This window comes from Sceloporus occidentalis, unplaced genomic scaffold (assembly GCF_023333645.1).
Source record: "Sceloporus occidentalis isolate IW3139 unplaced genomic scaffold, rSceOcc1.0.p SCAF_68, whole genome shotgun sequence".
Classification (NCBI taxonomy): Eukaryota; Metazoa; Chordata; class Lepidosauria; order Squamata; family Phrynosomatidae; genus Sceloporus; species Sceloporus occidentalis.
In genome coordinates, this window is record NW_028317048.1 from 4,273,071 (window position 1) to 4,296,125 (window position 23,055).

Below are 23,055 nucleotides of genomic sequence, written 5' to 3' on the forward strand. Positions count from 1 at the left end.
AATATGCATTTTACATGAAACTGGAGCTTGTATGTTCCTTTAACTTATGTGGCTTGTTATTTGAGTTTGCAAGCCATTGGCATGTATGATTACTCCAATCAGGATAGAATGGGTCCAACAATGGGAGTGCATGTATATGTGAATAGATAGGCGTTCTACTAAACTTCACTTTCCATGCAAAATACCAATATTCTTTTGTGTTTTCTACCAGTATTCGTTAACAATATATCCAAGCATTTCAGTGTTACAGCATTGGATCACACTGTGCAAATGTTTGTCATACCCTTATCTTCAGTTTGTACTTTATGATAAAGGATGTTTTCTCTTCAAGCAACTTATTCCTCTGTCCGGCACAGATCGGTTGCCATGACTTGTTATATTTAGCTGTGTGATGTCATCGCTTAGCTGATAAGTTGAATGTTTTCTTTAATTAAAGCCCAGACTTCTGATGATTTTTTTTTGCCTTCCTTGATTTCATTGCGTGTTTACATAGCTTTTGAAAATGTATCGAGAAATATATATTCCATGACCTAATTAAACTATATGAGATGTGCGTGTAGTGTGTATAGCAAAAGGTACTTCAAATGTTTCATGGACCAAACAGAGGTCTACGTCTTACTTTTGTGTTAAAGACTTTACAAAAAGAAACCGGATCAGTGTTAGTTTTTGTTTTTTTGTAAAGTCAGAACCAAGTTCTGACATGACCACCAGGCCATGGACTGGCCATAGGGCAAGTTGTTCATATGGTGCTTTTGCCCAATATGGCCCCCTACGTACTTTTATTGCTGCTCATGTGATCGATTTTAACCTTTTAATGTGTGGGTACCTGCTGGATACACACCCTGTATAGGCTGCTGGTCTTAAAGTGCCCTGACCGATTTTAATCACCAGTCCATTTCTAATTGCCATGGATCAAAATCCAAGTCAATCCTGTTAGCAGCTTGTTTTTGCAGTTGTAGTTTGGCAATAGAACTATTACGTGGCTCCCCCTGATCTAGGTACGGAGGAAATATTAGGATGTGTATTTTGTACAAAATGTGCAGGTTTTTTTTAATAATAGCCACAATGTTACATTGCTAGTGAGTCAGTGAAGTTACATGATTCATTAGTGGGGTAGTCAATCATATGGCTATTTAGAAGGTGGTATTTCTAATTACCGTATGTATTTGCATTATTGGAAATATATAGTTATGAAATATGATTTGGTTTGCATAGTTTCTCATGTTACTTTACAATCAAAATTATAACCTGTCATTCATTTTAAAATGTAAAACCTACTTCTTGTACAAGAAAAGTATTCTTTGTGTGAGTGACCCATCCGTATTTGGACACACACAGATCTCATACGGTGTCCCCACCTCCACCTTTTTTTTTTTATATTGAGATGATTATCACCTTAGGCCTTCCTGAAAAACGAGCTAAAAACAGAAATGTTTATTAACTTTGGTTGACTTTTAGAAACTCTGTTTCCTGATCTTACTGTGCATTTTGCTTGACCAACGCAAACCATCCTAAAGAAGACACTTCTACAGCTTGCCTTCCATAATGCACTTTGAAGTCCATAAGTTTGAAACCACGACTATTCTGCAAACTCCCAGTTTTAGTGAATAGACCCCAAAGTGTTCTCTCAAAGTGAATATAATCATAAACTCCATCCTATCTAGCAAAGCATAACTTTTGTACTACATAATCTTTGAGCTGAATCCTTCAGGAATTCCACCAGGCGCAGAAGCAGCTGAGGCTGAACTTCCATATAAAGTGGAAACGCTTACAAAGCCACATTCTTCTTCTCGTGTCTGATGGGAATTGGTCTCCAAAACAAAAACCAATGGATCATAACAAGACATTTAACAGTTCTTCCCCCTTATAGAAACATACCATGCTCTCATAATCTTAAAGATATGTCCCCCCCCGTCCTGTTTTTTTTGTGTAAAAAAAAAAAAAAAGCTCCCTGTATTAAAACTATCATTATTTATTGGTTTATATAGCTCCATCATATGGTAGAGCATGTACAGTGGGTAGCAGTACATATTATTATGGACTTTTTAAAGCTAAGGAGGGGCCTGTGCAATAGAGCTTCCGATCGAAAACCTTTAAAAACGTAAAGCAGGGTTATTATGAGTTGTAGTTCAGTTGGCTCATCCTAAAACAAGAAGTCCTGACTTGGATGTCTATTGATGACCCTGCTCCTGAGAACCTCTACATATTGTCCACCTTTTTATTTAAAACAATGAGTATACTTGCCCAAATGATTAAATCTGGGATTTCACCCTGAGAGAGTCCACTAGAGCTTTCTGTCCAATATCTCCAGACCTGGAAGCTTTCATTGTTGTCAGTTATCCTTTTTTATTATTTTTTTTGCCAAAAGAGGGCATGAAAAAGGGAGTATTATATTCTCTAATATCTAGAAGCATTTTTAAACACATTTTTGAAAACGTATTTTTAATATGATACTTGTTGGGAGTTCATTGAGACTTGTAAAACCAGTCCATTAGACTATATGTAGCCCTTATTTTATGGTTACTGTCCTGCACCATTTTCATTACATTTTTCGGCTAACTGGAAACTCTTTGGTGTTTTCTCTTTGCAGCCTGCATCAGCGGAGCGTCATGTATTCCAAGAGAAGGCACTGAAGAAAAAGAAGGCTTGTGCAGCTTGTAATGAGCCCGTTGTGTCTCAGGGAAGTGTCTGCAGAGGTAAGTGCTAAAACCACCTACAGTATATTTTAAAACAAAGTGCTTCCTGATTTAATTGTCAGAATTACTTTGTACCTCTTAATACGGATGTCTGCCATGGATGGGACACTTTCAATCCTCTCCAGCTGAGCAGGATCTAATGTCCCTTCAAGAAAGGGTCATATGACATGGTTAAACCGTCCAGAGATAATAGCTTATCTACACCATTATCTGACCCACAAAAGACTACATTTTATGCACATGGTTATATCAAAAGCACAATTGGTAGTGTACTTGTAACAATTGCTGTATATTGAACAGTCCCACGCCTAGTCTTGAGCAATTTGTGCAATTTCAGCAATGTGTTTTTCTGTGTCTTTGGTGCGATTAGCCAATGATGACCTACTGCATTGTGGCACTTTGCCAGGTTGGGTTGGATCTACACTTTACATACCTTGACATAGGTTAAAAGGTAGGCTGCAGAAGAGATCACAGCGCAGCCACAATGTACACACTCCAGCATTATACTCCTGGTTATTCATTGACTTTTTTTCTTGCACCATTTAGCCAGTAAGGTCATGGCCCCATGCTGAGAATACATTAAGAGCTGCCCAATGTTGCTGAATTTAAGGGGAAAACCCCTTTCCTTCCCATCTGTTCTGGAACTGAGAATTACGTGGCTCAGCTGAGGGTGTGTGTGGCACCAAGAAGTGCGTTCAGCACGTTTGACATGACATTATAGGTTTATTATAAAAAATAAATAATAATAATTAGTTTGGTGCGCTCAAAGCAGTTGTGACAAAATTCAACCCGGGGGCAATTCCAGCCAATTAAAAAATCCGACCCAGAATACATTTGGCAGAAAACATGGTCACTTATCTATACCTGTCCAAGTCAAAAGAATACCCAGAAATTGGGCACAAAAGTGACCCAGTAGTATAAATACCACTTAAATCCCTTATTCCTATAGATACCCTTGTGGCCATTGCCAGCCCTCTCCTGGTCCCTGTCTCATTGAAAATAAGTAACCTACAAGAAATCTACACTGAACCAATATTCATACGTGTGAACAAGATATAGTGAGAAAATCACGCTGTCGATGAGGTTTCTTTGCTGTATCGCTGTGGGTTGCGTATTTTACATACCCCAAAACTGCTCTTCGTGTTTTAAGGACATCTGCAGAGTTTATTGCACATCGCATTTCATCATATTGTGTTATCTTTTATGGCAGCCCGTGAAAATGAGCTGTAAACATTGGCAGAGAGAGTTTAGAGGGAAAGGGTCCCTGAAGGGGAGGCTTGGTGTGTTAGAAAATGGGATCACGTTCCATATTTTCTCGATGTGTTCTGTATTCATTCTTCATTAGATAACCGCCCATATGGAAATGTTCTCACATTCTGCTCCAGGTATGAGAACCTGATGGCATTTTATAGCTTTGGAATACATTGATGTGAAACGTCTCACACGGGACAGTATGTGAAATGGTTAACTGCGGGCCTAGATGAAGTAAGCGAGGGGCCACCACATATATTAAGTAACTCACTCGGATAGTGCAGCATTTATATTGTGTCAATTACTCTCTTGTGTTATCCAACACGCATCCCAGAAATGGGCAGTTAGTCCGCGAAACAAAAGATTCTGACATCTGATATGAAATGACCGCTTGTGGTCAGAATATATATTTCTAAGGACATTTTTTATGCCATCTGTTTTTATTTATCTTTATGTTCTTTTGGAGCTCAGTTTAATGAGTATTGAACACGAAACATACTATTTTGGCATCTCTGGAGTTTTACATCATTGACAATGAAGGAGGTTCTTTTAAATCGGCACCTTTACAAGAGGGCAGAGGTAGCTTAATGGGGAGGGATAATCATGTCGATCATGAGAAGAGGACATAAGATGGCTGCTCCCATGTTATACATATAATGTGGATTTTCTTTATTATACATACACTACCGTTTAGGGTCTCATAGCTGCTTTCATGAAAAACATAGTTGCAAAAGGGTTTTAAACTCAAATTTCAATTAGCAAACACAATGTGCCATCGGAACACAGGAGTGATGGCTGCTGATAAAAGGCCTCTGTACGCCTATGAAGATATTCCATTAAAAATCAGCCCTTTCCAGCAACCGTAGTCATTTACAACGTCTACATTGGATTTCTGATCCAGAAATGTACAAAATGTGCTTTTCTTTCAAAAACAAGGAAATGTCTAAGTGACCCCAAACATTTGAACCTTTGTGTGTGTATATAAATATAATCAACATTAAAAATGTTTATCTAAGGTGAGTTGCATATATTATCTTTGCCAGACCTGCTTTATTTCAGCAAAACAGGGTCTGAAACCTTGTTCTTGATAAATGACCCTGAATTTGTTGTAGTTGAGTCACAATTATGTGGCGTTTCTGTAAAGGTGAAGTGGTGTGGGCTCTGTGCCTTCCTGTGTAATGGACGGTTCTCGGGTAAAGTGGCAATTATCTAATAGTTTCAAGATGAAATTATACTTTTTCACATATTTACACTTCTATTCACAACGTCAAATGCACTCCCTTCGGCATTTTTCCAGTCTAATATACGGCGTATAAACACAGACATTTACTTTTGAGATCAATGTAACATGATACAAATACCCAGCATATATATTTCTCATCTGCAGGTTAACGTAATTTTGCAGAGCTAACGGAAACGAGCAAGAACAGGAAAAATGTAGGAAAAGAGAGAAGCGTAGTATGAGGTGTTGGATTTTAGCACACTAGGTACTGTGAAAATGCAGAATGCTCTGGCACATATAGCTTGACATTATGGATCTGTACATATCTAGGTACCCTACACTTACAACAGGAGGTAGCGAGGGAATGCCCTTTAAGGCTGCCCTGGACGTCCCCTGGTTTTTTTCATGTATGATTTTTGTATGCATTTCTTGCTAATCTCAATGCATACAGTCTATAACATTTTCCCAAAGCTACTTTATTTTTTGCCCCTACAGAAATATTTTTGCAGAATGGGGAAACAAAAAAAATCTCATGTAACAATATATTATTATTAATAATAATAATAATAATATATAATATTTTATTTATATAGAGAGAGTCCTGCTCGCAAGCTTACAATCTTATATATATATACACAATATATATATATATACACACATACATAGAGCAGAAATATACTAGGCCTAACATTCACCTTTTGGAACCATAGCGCTTGTGACTGGTTATGTTAATAAATTGTGTGCGTCTTAACTCTGGGTTTGACTGAGTGAAGAGCTGGCAACATTTCGACCAGCGGTCAAGCCAGACAAATAATCCCGCTGCCAGTTGTATAAATTCTTTAAAATCTGATCAGCCCTCTCCCTTGACAGCCATGACCCGGCCAATGTTACGCTGCTTTGATCCGTCTCTTTTTTTCAGTATGTGGTGAGAGTTGGCATTGCCAATAACCTTTGAGTCTGGTGTTCATTAGAACTGAGAGATATCAAGAACATTTACCACTAAAACAGTTTTGACCTAAATCAGCAGTTTTTTTTATTCGGGTCATGTGCTATCTGTCAGCAACTCTATTCTTAGTTTTGTTCGTGGATGGCAGGTGTAGCTACTTTGGGGGCCATTTAACATGTCCTCTGTTACTATAAATGCCCACCCTTTGACCCTCTTTGCCCTAAAAAATGCACTTGCCTTGTCTGACAAGGGGTTGGTCCACAGAAATGATATTGTACTTTTTGTATTTGTTGTATAAATGTCCTTTCGCTTCCAACTGACCACCAAGGTAGTCAACATCTTTCACTTAAATCTCTGAGCCTAGTGCATTGTCTGATTGCTGATATCCGCAATATTTTAAGACATGTTGGTACAGAAGGAAAAAGAGAGCCCTGCTCTTGCAAGCTTACTATGTAATTGCTTAATACACATCATTTTGAGAGAGAAAATTGGACATTTGACGTATGTTATTTTTGGCTTTGCAGTAGGCTTGTCTTTGTCTTAAATAGCCTGTAACATGAGTGATGAGCTCTGGTTACAGGACATTGTCCCATGGAAATATCATATAGCTGCCTCTTCCTGTAAACCATAAACGAGAGACCTTCGGGTTGACCCTGCCTGTGATTTCCTAAGCTATGTATGTAGGTAGTGTGTATCGTGCATTGTAAACCCAATACCAGTTTAACCCACCAAATAACGACACGGAGACCGAAATTGGATAAAGCAGGCCACAGCACAATTTTATTATAAAACCATAAAACACTGTGTTGGCCCAAAACACCATAAACCAATAAGAATAATATACAATACCGATAAATAATAAATACAAATATACAAATATACATAACACATTACCGTAACATATTCAAAACATAACCAACACAGGAACCGAATTAACCCCGTCCTTGCCGGCCTCTCACACTGCACAATCCAGACCACAGGTACTCACCTCCCCCCTCGTCCAAACAAAATTGACAGCTACCTTTCGCTGTCCCACCACCAATGCTAACCACCAGCCGTCCAACAAGCTCGGTGGGCACGTCCAATAAAACACCAGAGGTTAGGGGAGGATTGAGCCTTCCATTACACCAGCATCCAAACTCCATCACTTACCAAAACCAGACCGGCAAGGACACGCAAACCGCCAGCTGTGACAAAAGAAAGAAAGTTAGTACACAAGAAATAGGGAGGGAGGGTGGGAAGCAGGTAAGACTGTTGGCCGTGTCTGTAAAAAAGGACAGTGACCGGGGTCACCCAGAGGGCACCTTATATCACCTAGGGTCTCCCACCCCTCAATTAACATCCCCCAATCAAAACACGGACATGCCCTGAGCATGCACTAACCCACACACATACATGCTCCCTGTCCATTTAGCTACGCTGATTCCCAGGGGCCTTGAATGACATTTTTAGACGTGTGACTCAAAACAAAAAACCTTTAATTTGTTGGGAAAAAGGCAAGACCAGTAATTGTAAGAAGGTGTGAGTCAACATTGCTCTCAGACAGACATAACAGTCTACAACTTACTCATGAATGGTTCCCTGGGTGCTGCTCTACACAAAACATATTTTCACAAATACAGAAATGCCCACGGTGGAAATTTTTGTAACCCCCCCCCCATTCTTATATTGCTTCTACAGCTCCTTTCCTCCATATCATATCATGCCAGATGAAAACTGTGTAAGTCATTAAAGGATGCTTGGCTACACAATCTCACAAAGTGTTGCTTAATGCGTGACTGTATCTATTTTTTTGTTGTGAGCCAAACTTTTACGCAATGACAAACTTTGTCTGTGGCATAGATTCGGCGGTGTGTAACCGCACTCCATCTTTATGGTGTCAGTAAAGCAGGTGGTTACTGGAGGTCCAGTAGAAAGCAAAATAACGAGTAAGGAACTGAAGAAGTATGTAAGTAACATCCATCTCCATATAATGGCAAAGGATGCCATAAGGCTACAACCCAAACATTGGTCTCAGGTAATAAATGTTTATCATCAAAGATTTGAGGATAACAGAATTTATATGACATTAATTTTACCTGATTCCTTGATATTAACCTGTAGAAGGGCGTGAAGACTTCCCCCATAATCTTATTATGAGGTTTTGCCACCCAGAATTTCCGGGATGAGCGCCGTCACGCATGTCATGATGCGTTTTGGTAATAGTGAGCAGATGTTTCTGCATTACTTCCACAGGTGTTTGTGTTCCCATGGAAGTTATTGCAAGAACAGTTACCCTATAGGGACAGTTTAGTGTCACTGGCAGCCCCAATAAAAAAGAATGCATATAAAAGTATTCTTGAAGTACTACAGAATCCCCCCATGAATTTGCAAAAGGGACACCGCAAATATTTAAAGGGACCATGCAGATATCATACATGTTATGATGCATTTGATGGCTGGAGTGTTCCTTTAGGAGGTGTTTGTGAATATTCCCCAGAGCAGAAAATCTCACTTTTCATCCAAGTCTGTTCCGCAATCGTGTTAAAAGCAAAGTATGCACCAAATACGGGACTGTCCACTTGTCAACTAAACATCTGGAAGTACTAATATCGCCTTAGATTTAAAGCTCCCCTGTTACAGAAAGATCTACAAATATGAAGATAGAAGGCATTTGTCTCATGGGTCTATAGACCTGCCATTTCTAGAATAAGTGGAAACGTTGTCAGGGACTGCAGGCGTATTGTGGCTTCTGGGATCGGCACAGACCTGGCTCTCTGGGATTAAAAATATTTAAGAACTATGAAAGTCTATCTCCCTGCCCATGAATGCTCACATTGAAGACCATGTTGAAGCTGCTCATTGAGAGCTATGTTTAGGGAAAGTCAAAAATGTGTCCAAATTAACAAGGAAAAACTGAAACATAAGTAAACACTTTGGGGGAGATTTTCTAAACCAAATACGGTTGGAACAGACACGGCGCTTGCAAATTATCTTCAATTAGCTCTCCTGCGCTGAGACTCCCACACCGGAAATTTTAGCCTGTTCTGTTGAGGCACTTGGTGGATGACTCTAGTGAGGAGGCCTTTTGTTCATTACAGTTACGGCCTTGATGTCCCCATTTTCACATCTCCTGAACACCTCTGAAGTATGATGAAACATGACACAAACTTGATCAGACTAGTTTAATCCAAGTCAGTGAAATTCTAAGAACCCCAAGCAGCCTACCTATATAATGGAAACTACCTTAAATGATGTATCAGTGATAATCATATATAATAATTGCATATTTAAAGCGGTGCTCTATTTCTCAAATGCAGCCCCACCAATTAAGCCAGAGCTTGCATTTGCGGTGGCAAACAGGATGGAGAAAGGGGCAAATGTGTGTGTTTGGGGAGGTTAGGGGGTTTCTGCTGAATCCATACGTTTATTTACAAAAGGGATGAAGTGTTCATTTAAGGGGGACACCCAGCTAACATATGCAGTTAAGTGCATATGATGAATAGAGTGTCTCTTAAAGCTATATATCAAGCTCCGTCCGGACAAGTTTAGCTCTGTTCATTCACACTTTCCATTGGATTGATAATTGTTTCTCCATTTTTCTTAATACCTTTTAATTTCTGTTACTCTTGATAAGTTTTTTGTTTTTTTTTTAATTTTTAAAAATCTGGTACCACCCCTCACTTGGTGAGATATAATTTAGGCCGATCTGGGACTTTTCCCTTTGAATATAGAGCATTGACAGTTACATAATATTTGACTTAAAAAATAGTTTGGTTTTTGGGTCTAGGTTTTTTGTTCAAGATAGAAACATGGAATATGACCGCCATTAAGAACCATTTTGTCCTTCTAGTTTGTCCATTTTGTTCCTGCTGTAAAACCCCAAGGTTTATTAGGTTGCTGTCCTTGTCTTGGATTTCTCACTAAAATTAGAAAAGATGACCTGTCGAGTAAATGAAGTGTACAAGATAAATATTATATATGTACCAATCATTGTTTTCCAGTGTGCAAGATCGCCAGTCACAAGAAATGTGAAGGGAAGGTGAGAATCTCTTCTTTCCTTTATCCCACCCCTTTTTTTCACCTCCACTTCCATTCCAGTGAAGAATTGTCTCACACACACACACACACACACTCACACTCACACTCACACACACACAGACACACACACACACACACTAATCTTTCTTTCGCTGTCACTGCACTGTAGGCTGTTGATCTGGCCACGTCCATGTACAGACAGGTCAGTGTTCATACGAGAAGTTTTCCATACATGCAGAGCATCGCTGAGGCCGGGGCGGGGGTGCTTGGGGTTCCGTGTGTGAATGGGCCCTCTGTCCCAGCCGTGGGTGTGGAGCTCCACATTTAAATATAGAACTGCAACCTCTGCTAGATGAGCACGCCTAGGAATTAAGCCTGCTGTTAATTTCTGATTCACTCCAAAACAGGAGTACGTCATCTACAGCTTTCCAGCGGTTTACGAAAACTACCACTGCTGGGATCCTTAGTGGACTTTAAACTGGGAATCATGGGAGTCGTACTTTCGCTGCATCTAGATACCTGTGGGTTGCCCCCCTCTGCTCCCAAGCTCTGTTTCATTAAAATGATTTGGTCCGTTAGCCACAGACACCCCCCCCCCCCATCATTATCTCCATTCAGCAGTAACACCTTGCAGACGTCATCACCTCTTCTCTACTAGCTTTGAAATAGATTGTATGCTCCCAAGATCCAGGCCATTAATCCCATTTTTTAGCAGTTTTCAGTGCTTTCTCGTCCCCACTAATGTGCTACAAAATATGCTACTGTTTCATAAATAAAACAGTCATTTCAGAAGTTTTATGTTCCATATGTTGTAGGTTTTTATTCTTTTTTTTATTCTTCTTATGTCCTTTTGTTGTTTTCAGGTTCCAATTGGTTGTTCCTCCCCTCCTCCAGCTGATATGGTAAGTGAAAATATATCGGCCATCTTTACATTCATACTATTCTAGATACGGTCATTCTGAAACCATCATCTTGTTTACCTAAAGCCATATTTTTTTCCCCATACATATTGGCGGAGACCCGCATACTCTTTTACTGTTTTATTTAAGGCAAATAAAATACCATAGCTTTATTATTGAAAGAGATTTCCTTGGATTCTCGTAAGAATACTGTTGACTCTGTAGCAACGTGTATACCGGTCTGCAATTCATTTAATTTAATAATACGCGTAAAGGAGAGGTACCGGAGATCACGTGTTTGAGGCACAAGTGAGGTGAATCCAGAACTCAACAAGCTTCGTCAATCTAAACACTTTTCAAGCGTACCACGAAATGGTTTTAATTTGGCAGTGCGAGTTACATGAGAATACTTTTATTTTTTTCCAGTCTCTGAATGTGAGATTTGAGATTTTATACACTGATTGAGATAATTCTATTGGATGATTTGTAATCAAATCCCCTTTTTGAAAACGACAAGGAACAAAAATCCAACTATTTCCATGAGTTGGTGGAGCAGTTTTGGGCTTCACAGAATAACGTGGTCTTAACAGGGCGACGTTTGACAATAAACAGTCACCAAGGCCTTTTTTTTTTCTTATTCAGAGGCGAAGAACAGCCCCAGGACCTACAATCCAGCACATGGTAAGGAAGCCGTGACGTTCTTATGAACTTCATACAAGGAATAGGTTAATGGCTCTGGCTGGAGAGGGAGGGGGCAGAAGGGACGGCTATGGTGGAAATTAGGTTTTTCTTGGCTGTTAGCGAGGAGAGAGTGACAAAGCCTGTTTCAGAAGAAGGAGGGAAATAGAAGCAATAGGAATGGGGAAAAACATCAAGGGGGGGAGAGCCATGGAAATTTTGGGTGCTTTCGCAGAGTGTGATCAAACAGCCGCATCGGTCGTAATTTGCTTTCACGCCTTCGCTAAAGTGGCGTATACTGGAGCCACAAAGACTTAAATCACAAAGTTACTGCTATCTATAACTTCTATTACTTCTGGTGCTGAGTGTTCCGTGTTTTATAAGGAAAATGTGTTTAAATGCTTTGCCAGCTGTACCCATGTCTACTAAATGGCACTCATTTTAACATTGGAGATCCCACTTTTAAGAACAACATATGCCTTTGTCTTCACACAAGAAAATGCTGGCTTTCCTCTTTCTTTTACATCTTGCTAAAGTGTTACACTCTGTAACGTCATGCTGGCATTCTACTTAAATTTGGTGGAATATTTTTGACACCTAGGAAGGAATTCAAGAAATTGCCAAAATATTTGCAATGCGAAATCCGTGCAAACATCCCTCTTAACTCAGTGAATGCCAAAGGTGTGTTAAATGCAAATATGCGGAGCAGGGCTTGTTAGTGTAGAATAGAGAACTTTACATAAAAATAACTCGTTAAAGAGGCATCGGGACAAAGAATTTAACGTTGGCCCTTGAACATTCTATACTATGTAGACTTCTCAGGATCTCCTCATATGAGTAGGGGGTCAATATGTGTCTGAATTTGCCCGTGGTAAAGCCTGTATCCTTTGTTCAGATTATTGGATATGAGATTATATCATATTTTTGGATCCCTGTTAGTGAAAGCCAAGTAGGACATTTCATAAATACACTGAATATGGCCTAAAAAGTGTAGATCGTAACATCTAAAAGAGCAATATTTATTTTGGATCTGCAGAGTGTGATTATTAAGTCATTGAAATTTCTTTCCTGCTCATGGATGAGCAAACTTGGCTTCTGACCGTTAGAGTATTGGATTAGAAAGAAGGGGAACTAAAACAACCCAATGCTGTAATATATTATTTTTTAGACAATTTGATATGGTCATAGATCAAATGGTTGCAGAGACCGGTGCTGGAGCTGCTTGTGGCAGGAGATGTTTGGTCGAACACATCTCCTGCATAGCAGATAGAAGGGGCTTCGGCAAATCTATGGTATATTCCGCAGAATCCCCCCATGTGTTTCCAAAGGGGACATCGCAGAAAAATAACTCTGTTATCATATGCATTAAAGTGTATATGATGGGTGGAGTGTCCCTTTTTAATGTTTCGTTTATCTGCATGACTAATTGGTTGGATGTGTACATTTTCTTAGGGGGTTATTCACTGTTGGCTCTTCATATAACTGTTCAAAACAAGTCCCAGAATTATTTGTTTAGTTAAAGGCACAGACTTTCGCGCTTAATAAGGCCACTGTTATCCTGGTGCCCTTCTTCCTTGTAGCTTCTGGGAATCATATACATTTCAAATGGACTTTAGTTTGACCATAGCAGGGTCCTATAACACTGATCTCAGCAGGGTGTGTGCCAAGGGATCCTCAGAAGGTTAGAACCCAAGATGAACCCAAACTGATACTCCTTTGCATTAACCCAAGAATTTACAGGCTTGGCACATAAACAAAAGTATTCTCTGGAGAAGAACAATAGTTTAATGCAGGCTGTTCTCAAAATCGGAATTCCTATCAAACACATGCTCATAAACTCCTCTGAAGTAAATGTGTTTCTCTCTTACTGCTACTGATCAGCTGGAGACAATCTAATGGACTTTCTCAACTGTACATACCAAGAAGATGACTTTATTCACCCTTTCTTTCAGGGCTCCACCAAATCTCTTAAAATCAAACAGCGGAGTTCCCTGCCAAGGTGAGAAGTTCTGTTTAGTGACTGGCTGGCCTCTGAATGAAGGGTTTCATCAGTAGGTGTACTGCTTAGTTTAATGGGTATCGTGTTAATACAAGCTTAAGCAATGTGTAGACCAAGACTGAACTGGGGATGACTAAGCGGTCCTGGCACTTTAAAGGCCAGCGGCTACCAAATGCCACAAGCGTGGTTACACTTTTCCTGATCTCCTGCTGGAGTCGAGTATCGATAAGTTTGGAGCCCTATCATCCAGTCGGGGCATGGCGTAAACAGTTTAGAACTTTTTAAGATTTTAGTTCTGCTTTTCATTAATGTTGTTACGTTTGTATTTGGTCATTGCTGTAGTATGACGGAATCTATAGAATGTAGTTTAAATAAAATATAATAATAATAGTATATTCATGTGCCGGGTTATGAGAAGCAGGTGAAATGAAACAATCGTATTTGTGAATATGAAAAGGTAATTGCTTTCTCATTGAGAAAGTGTATTGTTGGCTGTGGGAGGATAAGACTACAAGCACAGTTATGAATGTGTTTTGTTTTTAATCTAGGAACTTCAGCTTGGATCAAGTGATCCAGCGGAGCTATGACTTGGACCTGACATACATAACCGAGCGGATCATAAGCGTATTCTTCCCCACTAACCTGGAGGAGCAGCGCTACCGCAGCAACCTGAGAGAGGTGGCAAGCATGCTGAGATCCAAACATGATGATAAATATCTGGTAAGACAGCAATATATCCACATAGAGCACGAGTTAGTGAAGTGCAAATGGTTCAAGGTCATATGGGGCCGTCAACCCATGTTGCTGACCACGTTGATTTTTTTATTAGAGCAAGGAAAACATCCCTAATTATAGAAATGTATGTAGCGCTTTGTATATTATAAGTAATTACTATAGTGTTGGCCTGAAGGTCTTTCTTACTGGCAGTTATCTGCAAAATGGCCTGATGTGTCCTCTCTTTTACAGCTTTTTAACTTATCTAGGAAGAGACATGATATCACCAGACTCAACCCCAAGGTATGTATGACTTGGAGAGCAGATGTCCATGATGGCTTTAAGTAAAGAACCTGGTATAATGGGCATTGGTTTCAGTTTTGTCTCCCATCAAGTAGTATCTCCTTAATAGTCTTGATAGAGTTGTACTAGAGTTGGTCTCCGTTTCCCTCGTAGGTCCAGGACTTTTACTGGCCAGATTGTCACGCTCCTCCACTGGACATAATCTGTTCTATCTGTAAGGCAATGGAGGCCTGGCTGAATTCCGACCCACAACATGTGGTTGTCCTACACTGCAAGGTACGGAGTGCAATGGGAGCGCACCGCATGGCTATAGTAATAACTGGGCTTTGTATGAATAATGTGCATTTCTTGTTGTGGCAGGGAAATCAAGGGAAGACTGGAGTGGTCATTGCTTCCTACATGCACTACAGCAAGGTGTCAGCTAGGTATGCAGCTTTTCCCTTTGGGTAAATTTCACTTGGCCTTAGAGAGGGTACTATATGCATCTCATGCCCTTGGCTTCCTTCTATTAATTCTGGATGTCATTATCTTGTTGTTCTCGTGTTGCAGTGTGGATCAGGCTCTCAGCACTCTTGCCATGAGAAAGTTTTGTGAAGATAAAGTATCGATGTCCCTGCATCCATCCCAACGCAGGTCAGTGAGAATGCTAAATAAGAAAGGTATACCTTGTGCATCATACAGGGCCAAACACGTCCGTCGCCCTGCAGACTTTAGAATCTGGACCTCTTCCTGCTGTAGGAAAGAAACTTCCCATCAGTCTTTAACCCTCTTATCTAGAACGGCAGACGGTTTTTTTAGGTGAAGCCACTTCCCTTTGTGCAGAACTTTTTACCGGAGTGACGACGATTACTAGACTAACTCAAAGGATGTGCTCCTCCGGCTTCAGAGAGGTCAAACAGCTAATGAATTCCCAGCAAACATCACAGAGGCAGTGTTTTTATATATTTCAGCAACGCAATCATTTCCTGTTCCATTACGTGAATTGGCCATGGTGGGTTTTTTTTCCCCAAGAATGTGGAAGGCGAACTATCACTTTTTAGTTTCATGCTTGATAACTCTTTCATTTGCTTCGTGAACATAATTAGGTTTTTTTATTTTATTTATTTTTGGCATATATTTTCTTCTGTCCCCACAAGCCCTTATCTTTTACCCTGCTTTCAGCGGATACTGTCTCTCTTATCCCTTCCTCAGTCTCGAGCCCTGAGGCTGACCCTGTTTACTGAAAGACTTGGGTAACATGTGACCAACATGGCACGGTCATGCCATGTTCAGCACAATAAGCGAGGCACGTGGAAGGACATGAGCACTTTGGCCTTTTTCTTTGTAAATTTCTAACTTATGCCCTGCCCAACTGGAATTGTATCTTTTAAGATCTTTTTTTGCCTGTATGCTTTCACAAACCTTGCTTTCACTTTATAAAGCTACTGGGCCTTGGGCTCAAAATACTAAACCGAGAAACCTTCTAATAAGTGCAGAAACCAGTCTTGTCCAGATGCTATTAAAGCAAAATTACTTAGAAATATGATCAGGGAACATAACCCATGAGAACGGCAGGGAAATTGATTTTCAAGTTTGTCTAAACTTGTTCCAGTTTTTTTTTTTTTTTTTTTTTTTTTTTATTGTCTGAAAACAATTAAACAATATTGAAACTTCCTGGACAAATCATTGAATTCTGAAAAGAGGGTATTACTCTCTGGTTAGCTGAGGTTTTTGATAGCAGAGGATATACGTGAAGTCTGGCTCCTTTTAATGGTTATGGAAAACATCACAAATAATATGATGTCTCACTCCAAATAATTCATGAAAATAGTATTAGTCAGACTGTAAGGTACTGGTCCAGTGAGCCCACATTCTACGTTAATGCTAAATATTCGATTTGTTTATGCATTTATGAAGTGCCAGTGGCAAAAAATGAATATGTATTGGAATAAAATATTGCATGAGAGGAAAGGTCTTACACTCCATGATCATCCATAATAATATTTGGGGTAATATCATTTGGATTTGATATCATGCTTTTTATGATTTATTATGTGTTTATTTTTTGGCTGGAAGTATTTTTTTATGATTTATTGTCTATTTTAATTTATGGCTGGAAGTATTTTTTATGATTTATTATCTGTTAATTTATTGCTGAAAGATATACGTTCCATATGTGTTAAAATCATTATTTTGTAGAGTTATAGAAATATTATTTTCATAATAAAAACAAAAAAAAAATATGTTAATGTTCTAATACATAATAACATAATTTTAGTTTTTTCCCCCATTGCCGTAAAATACATTGTCCTAAGTGTAATCTCCCTGCGCAGGTATATAAATTATTTTGGAGGTTTGCTGTCCGGGAATATAAAGATTAGCAGCGACATGTTGTCCCTGCAGTGCATTCTTCTGCCCGTCATTCCTGCCCTGCAGACTGAAGAAGGTAAGTACATCTGGGCATTAATAAAGTACACTGATATTTCTTGTGATTTTCAAACTAATAGAATTCAGGGCACAGGATGAATATTCTAAAAATTCCAAGGTTTTCCATTCCCCAATGTTTCAACTAGTAGAGTCTTTTTTTCGTGGGGCTGCCCCTTGTTTTCGTAAGTATTTTTATAATAAAGTACCGTATTTGCTCGATTATAAGACAAGGTTTTTTTTCAGAGCAAATGCTCTGAAAAATACCCCTCGTCTTGTAATCGAGGTCGTCTTCTAATCAGACCTCAAATGAGGTCTGACTATTAGACTAAGATCCAGATCCCCCGCAACGCTGCAGGGGACCTGGATCCTCCTGTATGGTAATCTCAGATGCTGCCGGCGTTTATCACCGAGCGCCGGCGAAAGTGCCGGCAGCAGCCGAGGTTACATACGCGCGTGCCTTCCTGCTCCCGGGATAGCCCCGCCCACTGCGGGGAAGCAGAGCCGGTTGGGGAGATTGCTCCAGAAGCAGGACCGGGACCCCGGCGGCACTGTGCCGTCCCAAAGCGGATCCGGTAGACCTCTTCAATTTTCTGGAGGAGGCGGGGCCTCGCGGGGTCACACAGAGTTTTGCCGTAATCCCGTGGGAGCTGGAGCAAGTGCCTGCTGAGGCATCGTGGTGAGTGAAGTGCCTGAGTGGGTATATTAGTGTCTGGGTAGGTAAGTGCCTGAGTTCGTATATTAGTGTCTGGGTATCTAAGTGTCTGGGTGGGTAGGTAAGTGTCTGGGTGGGTAGGTAAGTGTCTGGGTGGGTAGGAAAGTGTCTCGGTGGGTAGGTAAGTGTCTCAGTGGGTAGGTAAGTGTCTGGGTGGGTAGATAAGTGTCTGTGTATGTAAGTGTCCCCCTATATGCCACTCTGTCCCATGATATGCCTTTTAACCCCTTATATGCCAGAGTGGCATATAGGGGTATAAGGCATTTCTGGAGGCAGAGTGGCATAAAGGGGGCTAAAAGGCATAACATGGGGCAGGGTGGCATATAGGAGGGTAAAAGGCATGCCTGGGGGCAGATGTGCATAACTGGGGGCAGGTTGGTAAATAAAAGGAAATTAAAAAGAAAAAAATAGTTTACATGAATAAACAGTTACTAGTAAAACTTTTTTCCTATAGGGTCGTCTTATAATCATAATTTATAATAATAACTTTTTTCTTTTCTTAAATTAATATTCAGATTTTGGGGGGTCGTCTTATAATTGAGCAAATACGGTATATATTTTTTTCCACAGGATAAAAAAAATGCCACTTTAAGTTGTCCCTCAAAAAAAGGCTAACAATAGCCTGCTGAATTTTGATGAGAATAAAAATAATATTGGTGTCAGAGACCTTAAACTTGGGGTAAAATTGACACGGGTTCTAAAGCATGTTCTAGATATTAGTATGACGTAGGATTCATTGGAAGGCTTGCAACAAGGGTATATGGGACCATTGCTACTATGGTTTGAAGATTGTGGGCCACTACCAGAAGCTTTCCTTGAGTTCCACGTGTAGCTACTAGTTTGTACATAAAGTAAAAAGAAGCTTAGACAACATTTACCCAATGACTTGATCCATTTTGCAGGGTGAATGTTGTAGTGCGCTGTCCACCAAATATGTTTTGGGGTGCCGTGTTACTAAATGTTGCAAGCCTACCCCTTGTATGATCGAGGGGTCCAATGATTTCATTTGGCCCACCAATTTTAGGCTCAAACGTAGCTTAGTAAATACTTAGAGTGATAAATCTCCAGCTGCTAAAATGGTCTAGCTGCTAGAAGCCTTGGTGGTCTACTAGGGTTCTGTTTCCTGGAACAATAATAACACGTTATGTTTCAAAGGTTTAACAAAAAAATAAGATTCGAGGTTTACCGCTGGTAATACAACAGGCAGTCTTCTGTAGTTATGCTCAGGACTTTCCTCTAATGGTTTCTATGCCTAGACATCAGCTTTGGGAATACGGTCACACCGAGACGGCTTAAATCCATCTGTTCCAGGGACAAAACTCCTCAGAACATCTCAGCTTTCAGCATTTGGGAGAAAATGAATCTCTAGATAATTAACACCAGGCCAAGTATAACCAGACCCAAGCCAAGATGTGATTGTTTCCATAATGTTAGAGTATAGATTGAGTGGACGGCTTTCCAGAGTCATGTCGCTTCCTTTACGGACTCTGCATACCATGAATCTTCCCCACATATGGCAAACATCTGTTCGGAATTACTGTGCGTCTCTGTTCTGCATTGGCCGTTTCCTCCATTGCTTTTAATAAAGTAATATGGTTTGGATTTTCCTGCTTTTTGTGTAATAGACCTATCGCATTCATGCTCATATGTAAGTGCATAAACACCATTAAGGAACATGTAATATGTAAAACAATTCTTCTATCATTTAACTCCTCCTGTGCTGGCGGAATTTCCTGCACAAAATTTAACACTGGCCCTTCTCCCCTCGCAGCTTCACCCTTGGGGCTCCTTAGGTCCAAACATATGACATAACTTGGAATTACGTTTATTATACGCAATGTTTTACTGGTGCAGGTGTTATCTAGAAGGTTATTGATGATGGCCGTTTGTCTAATTATATATATATATATAAACGCCCATTGTCCATAACCACATCTGTATAACACCTGCACAAACAAAACATTGACATTAATCTTCACGCTAAACTATGGCTATTATCTTTAATTTATATCGCGCCAACAATTTACGCAGCGCATCATACAATGCTTATCTTCAAGGGGTCTGACAAAACAAGAACTGACAGACTAAGACAAACCGATACATTAGGGAAAGGGCCCTGCTGGCAACGTTCACTCTCTACAGCCCCTAAACATGCTACCATCACTGATGGAACAGACGGACTTTCCCGGTGTTCTGCTACCTTCCATATTTTTTGCTGCCATTGTTACTGTCTTTTTTAACACAAGTCCCCTCTTTCTCCACAATGTCTCTCTTTTTTTTGTCTTTCTCAGGATTTTGTCCTTTTTTGAAGATATACCAGTCCATGCAGCTTGTCTACACATCTGGGATCTAGTGAGTCGATAGAACGAATTCTGTTGCTTTATTTCTGTCCCTATTTTAATAAATTCTAAAGCTTTTCTTTTTTGTAGTTCAAGTCACAGAGATGTACCAGCCCAGAAACGCCAGCTGTGCATTAATTTGGAGCCGGCGCTTCTGCTTAAAGGAGACATCATGGTATGTATGCAAGACAGAGGCACTCCTCTTCCCCTACAGGTTTTAGGTTATGTGCCCCATCAAACGCCATCACAAACCGGTGGGAGTTATAGTATTATATATTTCCTATCCCCGATCATTTAAAGCATCATTTACTGTATCTTGGGTCAACAAAAAGTCAGTGATAGCGTCTAACTTATTGTAGGGAGGTATCAGTTATTGCTGGATATATGGTGCTGGTTGATGATGGTTGTATTTGTGTGTAGTACTGTCAACAGCCATTAGGGGTGCTGTTTGTTGTCGTTCTCTATGAAACGCTTTAGCTTCTGTCGAGCCTACAGAACTAGATCATTCCTCACCCGCAAATGTATCAACTTTAATAGGCATGTGTTTTTAGCAATAACTTAGACTTAATATTTAGCAGTTAAGTGTTTAGTTTTTCACAATAAGTAATAACGTCTGTGATGGAACAGCTGTTCTTCTCTGTCTTAAATCTCTTCCATAAACAGTCCACTGAGTCACATAGCAAATTAAGATGATCCAACACAGACCTCTCTGATGGATCTCAGATGACTATTAGGATACAATGTACTCTCAGTTTGGCCACGCAGTGACCGAGATAGGGTGAACCCCTAGTCTTTGTTGTAGGATGAAGTATGGCCGGCTCTGGATATGTATATGTTTCTTGCAGGTGAAATGCTATCATAAACACAGCCAGCCCCACGAGAGAGAGGTTATCTTCAGACTCCAGTTCCACACCTGCACCATTCACAACACACACCTGTGCTTCAGCAAAGACCAGCTGGACTGCGCATGTACAGGTGAGATCCAGCCTATGCATACAAGTAGAGGCATAATTCATGCAGAAAAGGCACTACTGGTGTTGGAATGAGCTACAAAAAAAACTCCAGCAGAAGGGGTCATGGTAAAGCTAGCTGTCTTGTATATTTTTTATTTCTATTGTGAAAATAACATACACATATCTACTGCTATGGCAACATGTTTTTGAACCTATCAGTGCACTCTTATTGTGTCATATGTGTGATGACAATAATAAATCAGGGCCAGGGGGGATATAAACAAGTCAAAATCCCATGGTATCAAAGAAATAATTCTTGTTAGGGTTTGGTACAAAGCAGTAATAGCTGTGAGGTTCTTAGCACTGTATTTAATTGTGAAAGTGCTGTATTCAGCAGCCTAGGTAGAGCACTTTTAACCAAATGCTCGTACAAATATACAGCACACTTTTACAGAGCTTTTTATCCCAAATTATCTTATTACGGAAGGCAGGATGGGAGATAATGTTTATTCAAACACAAGAAAGGCAAAGATGCTGAGGTTTTGCAAAACCAAAGTAGTCTGGGTTATTGTAACCACAGTCAGAAAGCATGGGAAAGGGACAGAGCTGGGCTAGTGTTAACGGCATTCTCAGAACACATTTCCGATGTAAGAGCCGACCTCTGACATTAGACTGTGGAAAGAGACATCCACGAAACCATTTGCCCGGTTACATACGGTCTGATACGTTATCAAGTCTTCCTGTCATTAGAAGGAAAAACAAAAACTTTCTTGCTGCTTCTATGCGTCATTTTGTAAGAATAAAAATCTCCACCCCCCCCCTTAAACATGTTATACTAAAGAAACATGAAGTGGCTTAGTGCTACAGATTTTCTAATGAATCTTTTCAATTACTTTTATTATTGCTTTATTCCCTCAGCCTGACTTTTTTTGTGTTCATCTTCCTCCGCAGATGACAGGTTCCCAGAGGGCGCCACAGTGGAGTTTATATTTTCATCTGGGAATGAAAAGGCAAAAGGTGAGTTGTTTTTTTTTAAAAAGTAGATGCCCCCAGAGAGTTTTTTCTATAGGTCTCCGCATTTAATTCATGTTTGTAAATCTGTTGGCGTCGCGTCTGATATGTACTTCTGTAGCTACCCTTTCCTCGCGTATATTCGTGTCACTCCTGCGTCTTGCCGCCATGTTTTTCTTGGTTGTTCTTGAACAACTCTATCATCTCTCGTTCTAAGGACGTGAAATATTCCTCAACGACCCAGCAGTTTCAGTGGATTATGACATCACCGACCCGCTGGTTCGTTATGACTCATATGAGAACCTCAACGTGCATCATGAAGACAGCCTGGAGGGTCAGTAATTAAATGTAATAGGGGACACACATATGTCTCTCTAATCCAGCATACTTCCCCATTGTCCTTGGGACCCCTTTTTCTTCTGTTTTGCAGAATAGCATTGCTGACCTAGACATATACAAATACACTGTAAAAGCGTTCATTTCTGCATACTCCTTTGATCTTTTGATGAGTTTGTAGATAATCCATTCAAAGAGGAAAATAAATTGCAGGGCTGGTAAAATTATATTATCTAAATACTAAATAAATAGGCATTAAGCTGGAGAAAATAATTAAATGCTTTTGTAATATGTGGTTTAGCTAAAACCAACCGTGAGGCTTTTTAAGCTATAAAAGTTTTAAAAAGTACATGTATTTAAAGGGACAGTCTATTGTCCCTGACACCCCTGCTACAGAGGAATGCACATTAGAGTACTCCATGATTACTCCAGGTGTAATGTAGGTAGAAGGTGTGCAAAATGTGCCAAATAAGCCTATCTGGGACATCAAACTGCCCCGTAATGTTGCAAATCTGATAACTGCTATTTAAAAATGCCTTCCTCAGTACCTGAAACAATGGTACTAGCTTT

At 40.0% G+C, this 23,055-nt stretch overlaps 1 protein-coding gene across 1 annotated transcript in view; it reads left to right on the forward strand.

The window, feature by feature from the left end:
- LOC149286559 (tensin-2-like) overlaps window positions 1–23,055 on the forward strand; it is a 46,255-nt gene that overhangs the window by 10,734 nt on the left and 12,466 nt on the right. The window contains exons 2-17 of the mRNA XM_089493963.1: window positions 2,591–2,696; window positions 10,099–10,136; window positions 10,999–11,037; window positions 11,677–11,715; window positions 13,665–13,711; window positions 14,260–14,431; window positions 14,678–14,728; window positions 14,882–15,004; window positions 15,089–15,153; window positions 15,278–15,361; window positions 17,041–17,153; window positions 20,138–20,198; window positions 20,276–20,360; window positions 21,031–21,160; window positions 22,090–22,155; window positions 22,367–22,483. Coding sequence (XP_089350089.1) covers window positions 2,591–2,696; window positions 10,099–10,136; window positions 10,999–11,037; window positions 11,677–11,715; window positions 13,665–13,711; window positions 14,260–14,431; window positions 14,678–14,728; window positions 14,882–15,004; window positions 15,089–15,153; window positions 15,278–15,361; window positions 17,041–17,153; window positions 20,138–20,198; window positions 20,276–20,360; window positions 21,031–21,160; window positions 22,090–22,155; window positions 22,367–22,483 — 1,336 coding nt within the window. The remainder of the gene's footprint in view (window positions 1–2,590; window positions 2,697–10,098; window positions 10,137–10,998; window positions 11,038–11,676; window positions 11,716–13,664; window positions 13,712–14,259; window positions 14,432–14,677; window positions 14,729–14,881; window positions 15,005–15,088; window positions 15,154–15,277; window positions 15,362–17,040; window positions 17,154–20,137; window positions 20,199–20,275; window positions 20,361–21,030; window positions 21,161–22,089; window positions 22,156–22,366; window positions 22,484–23,055) is intronic.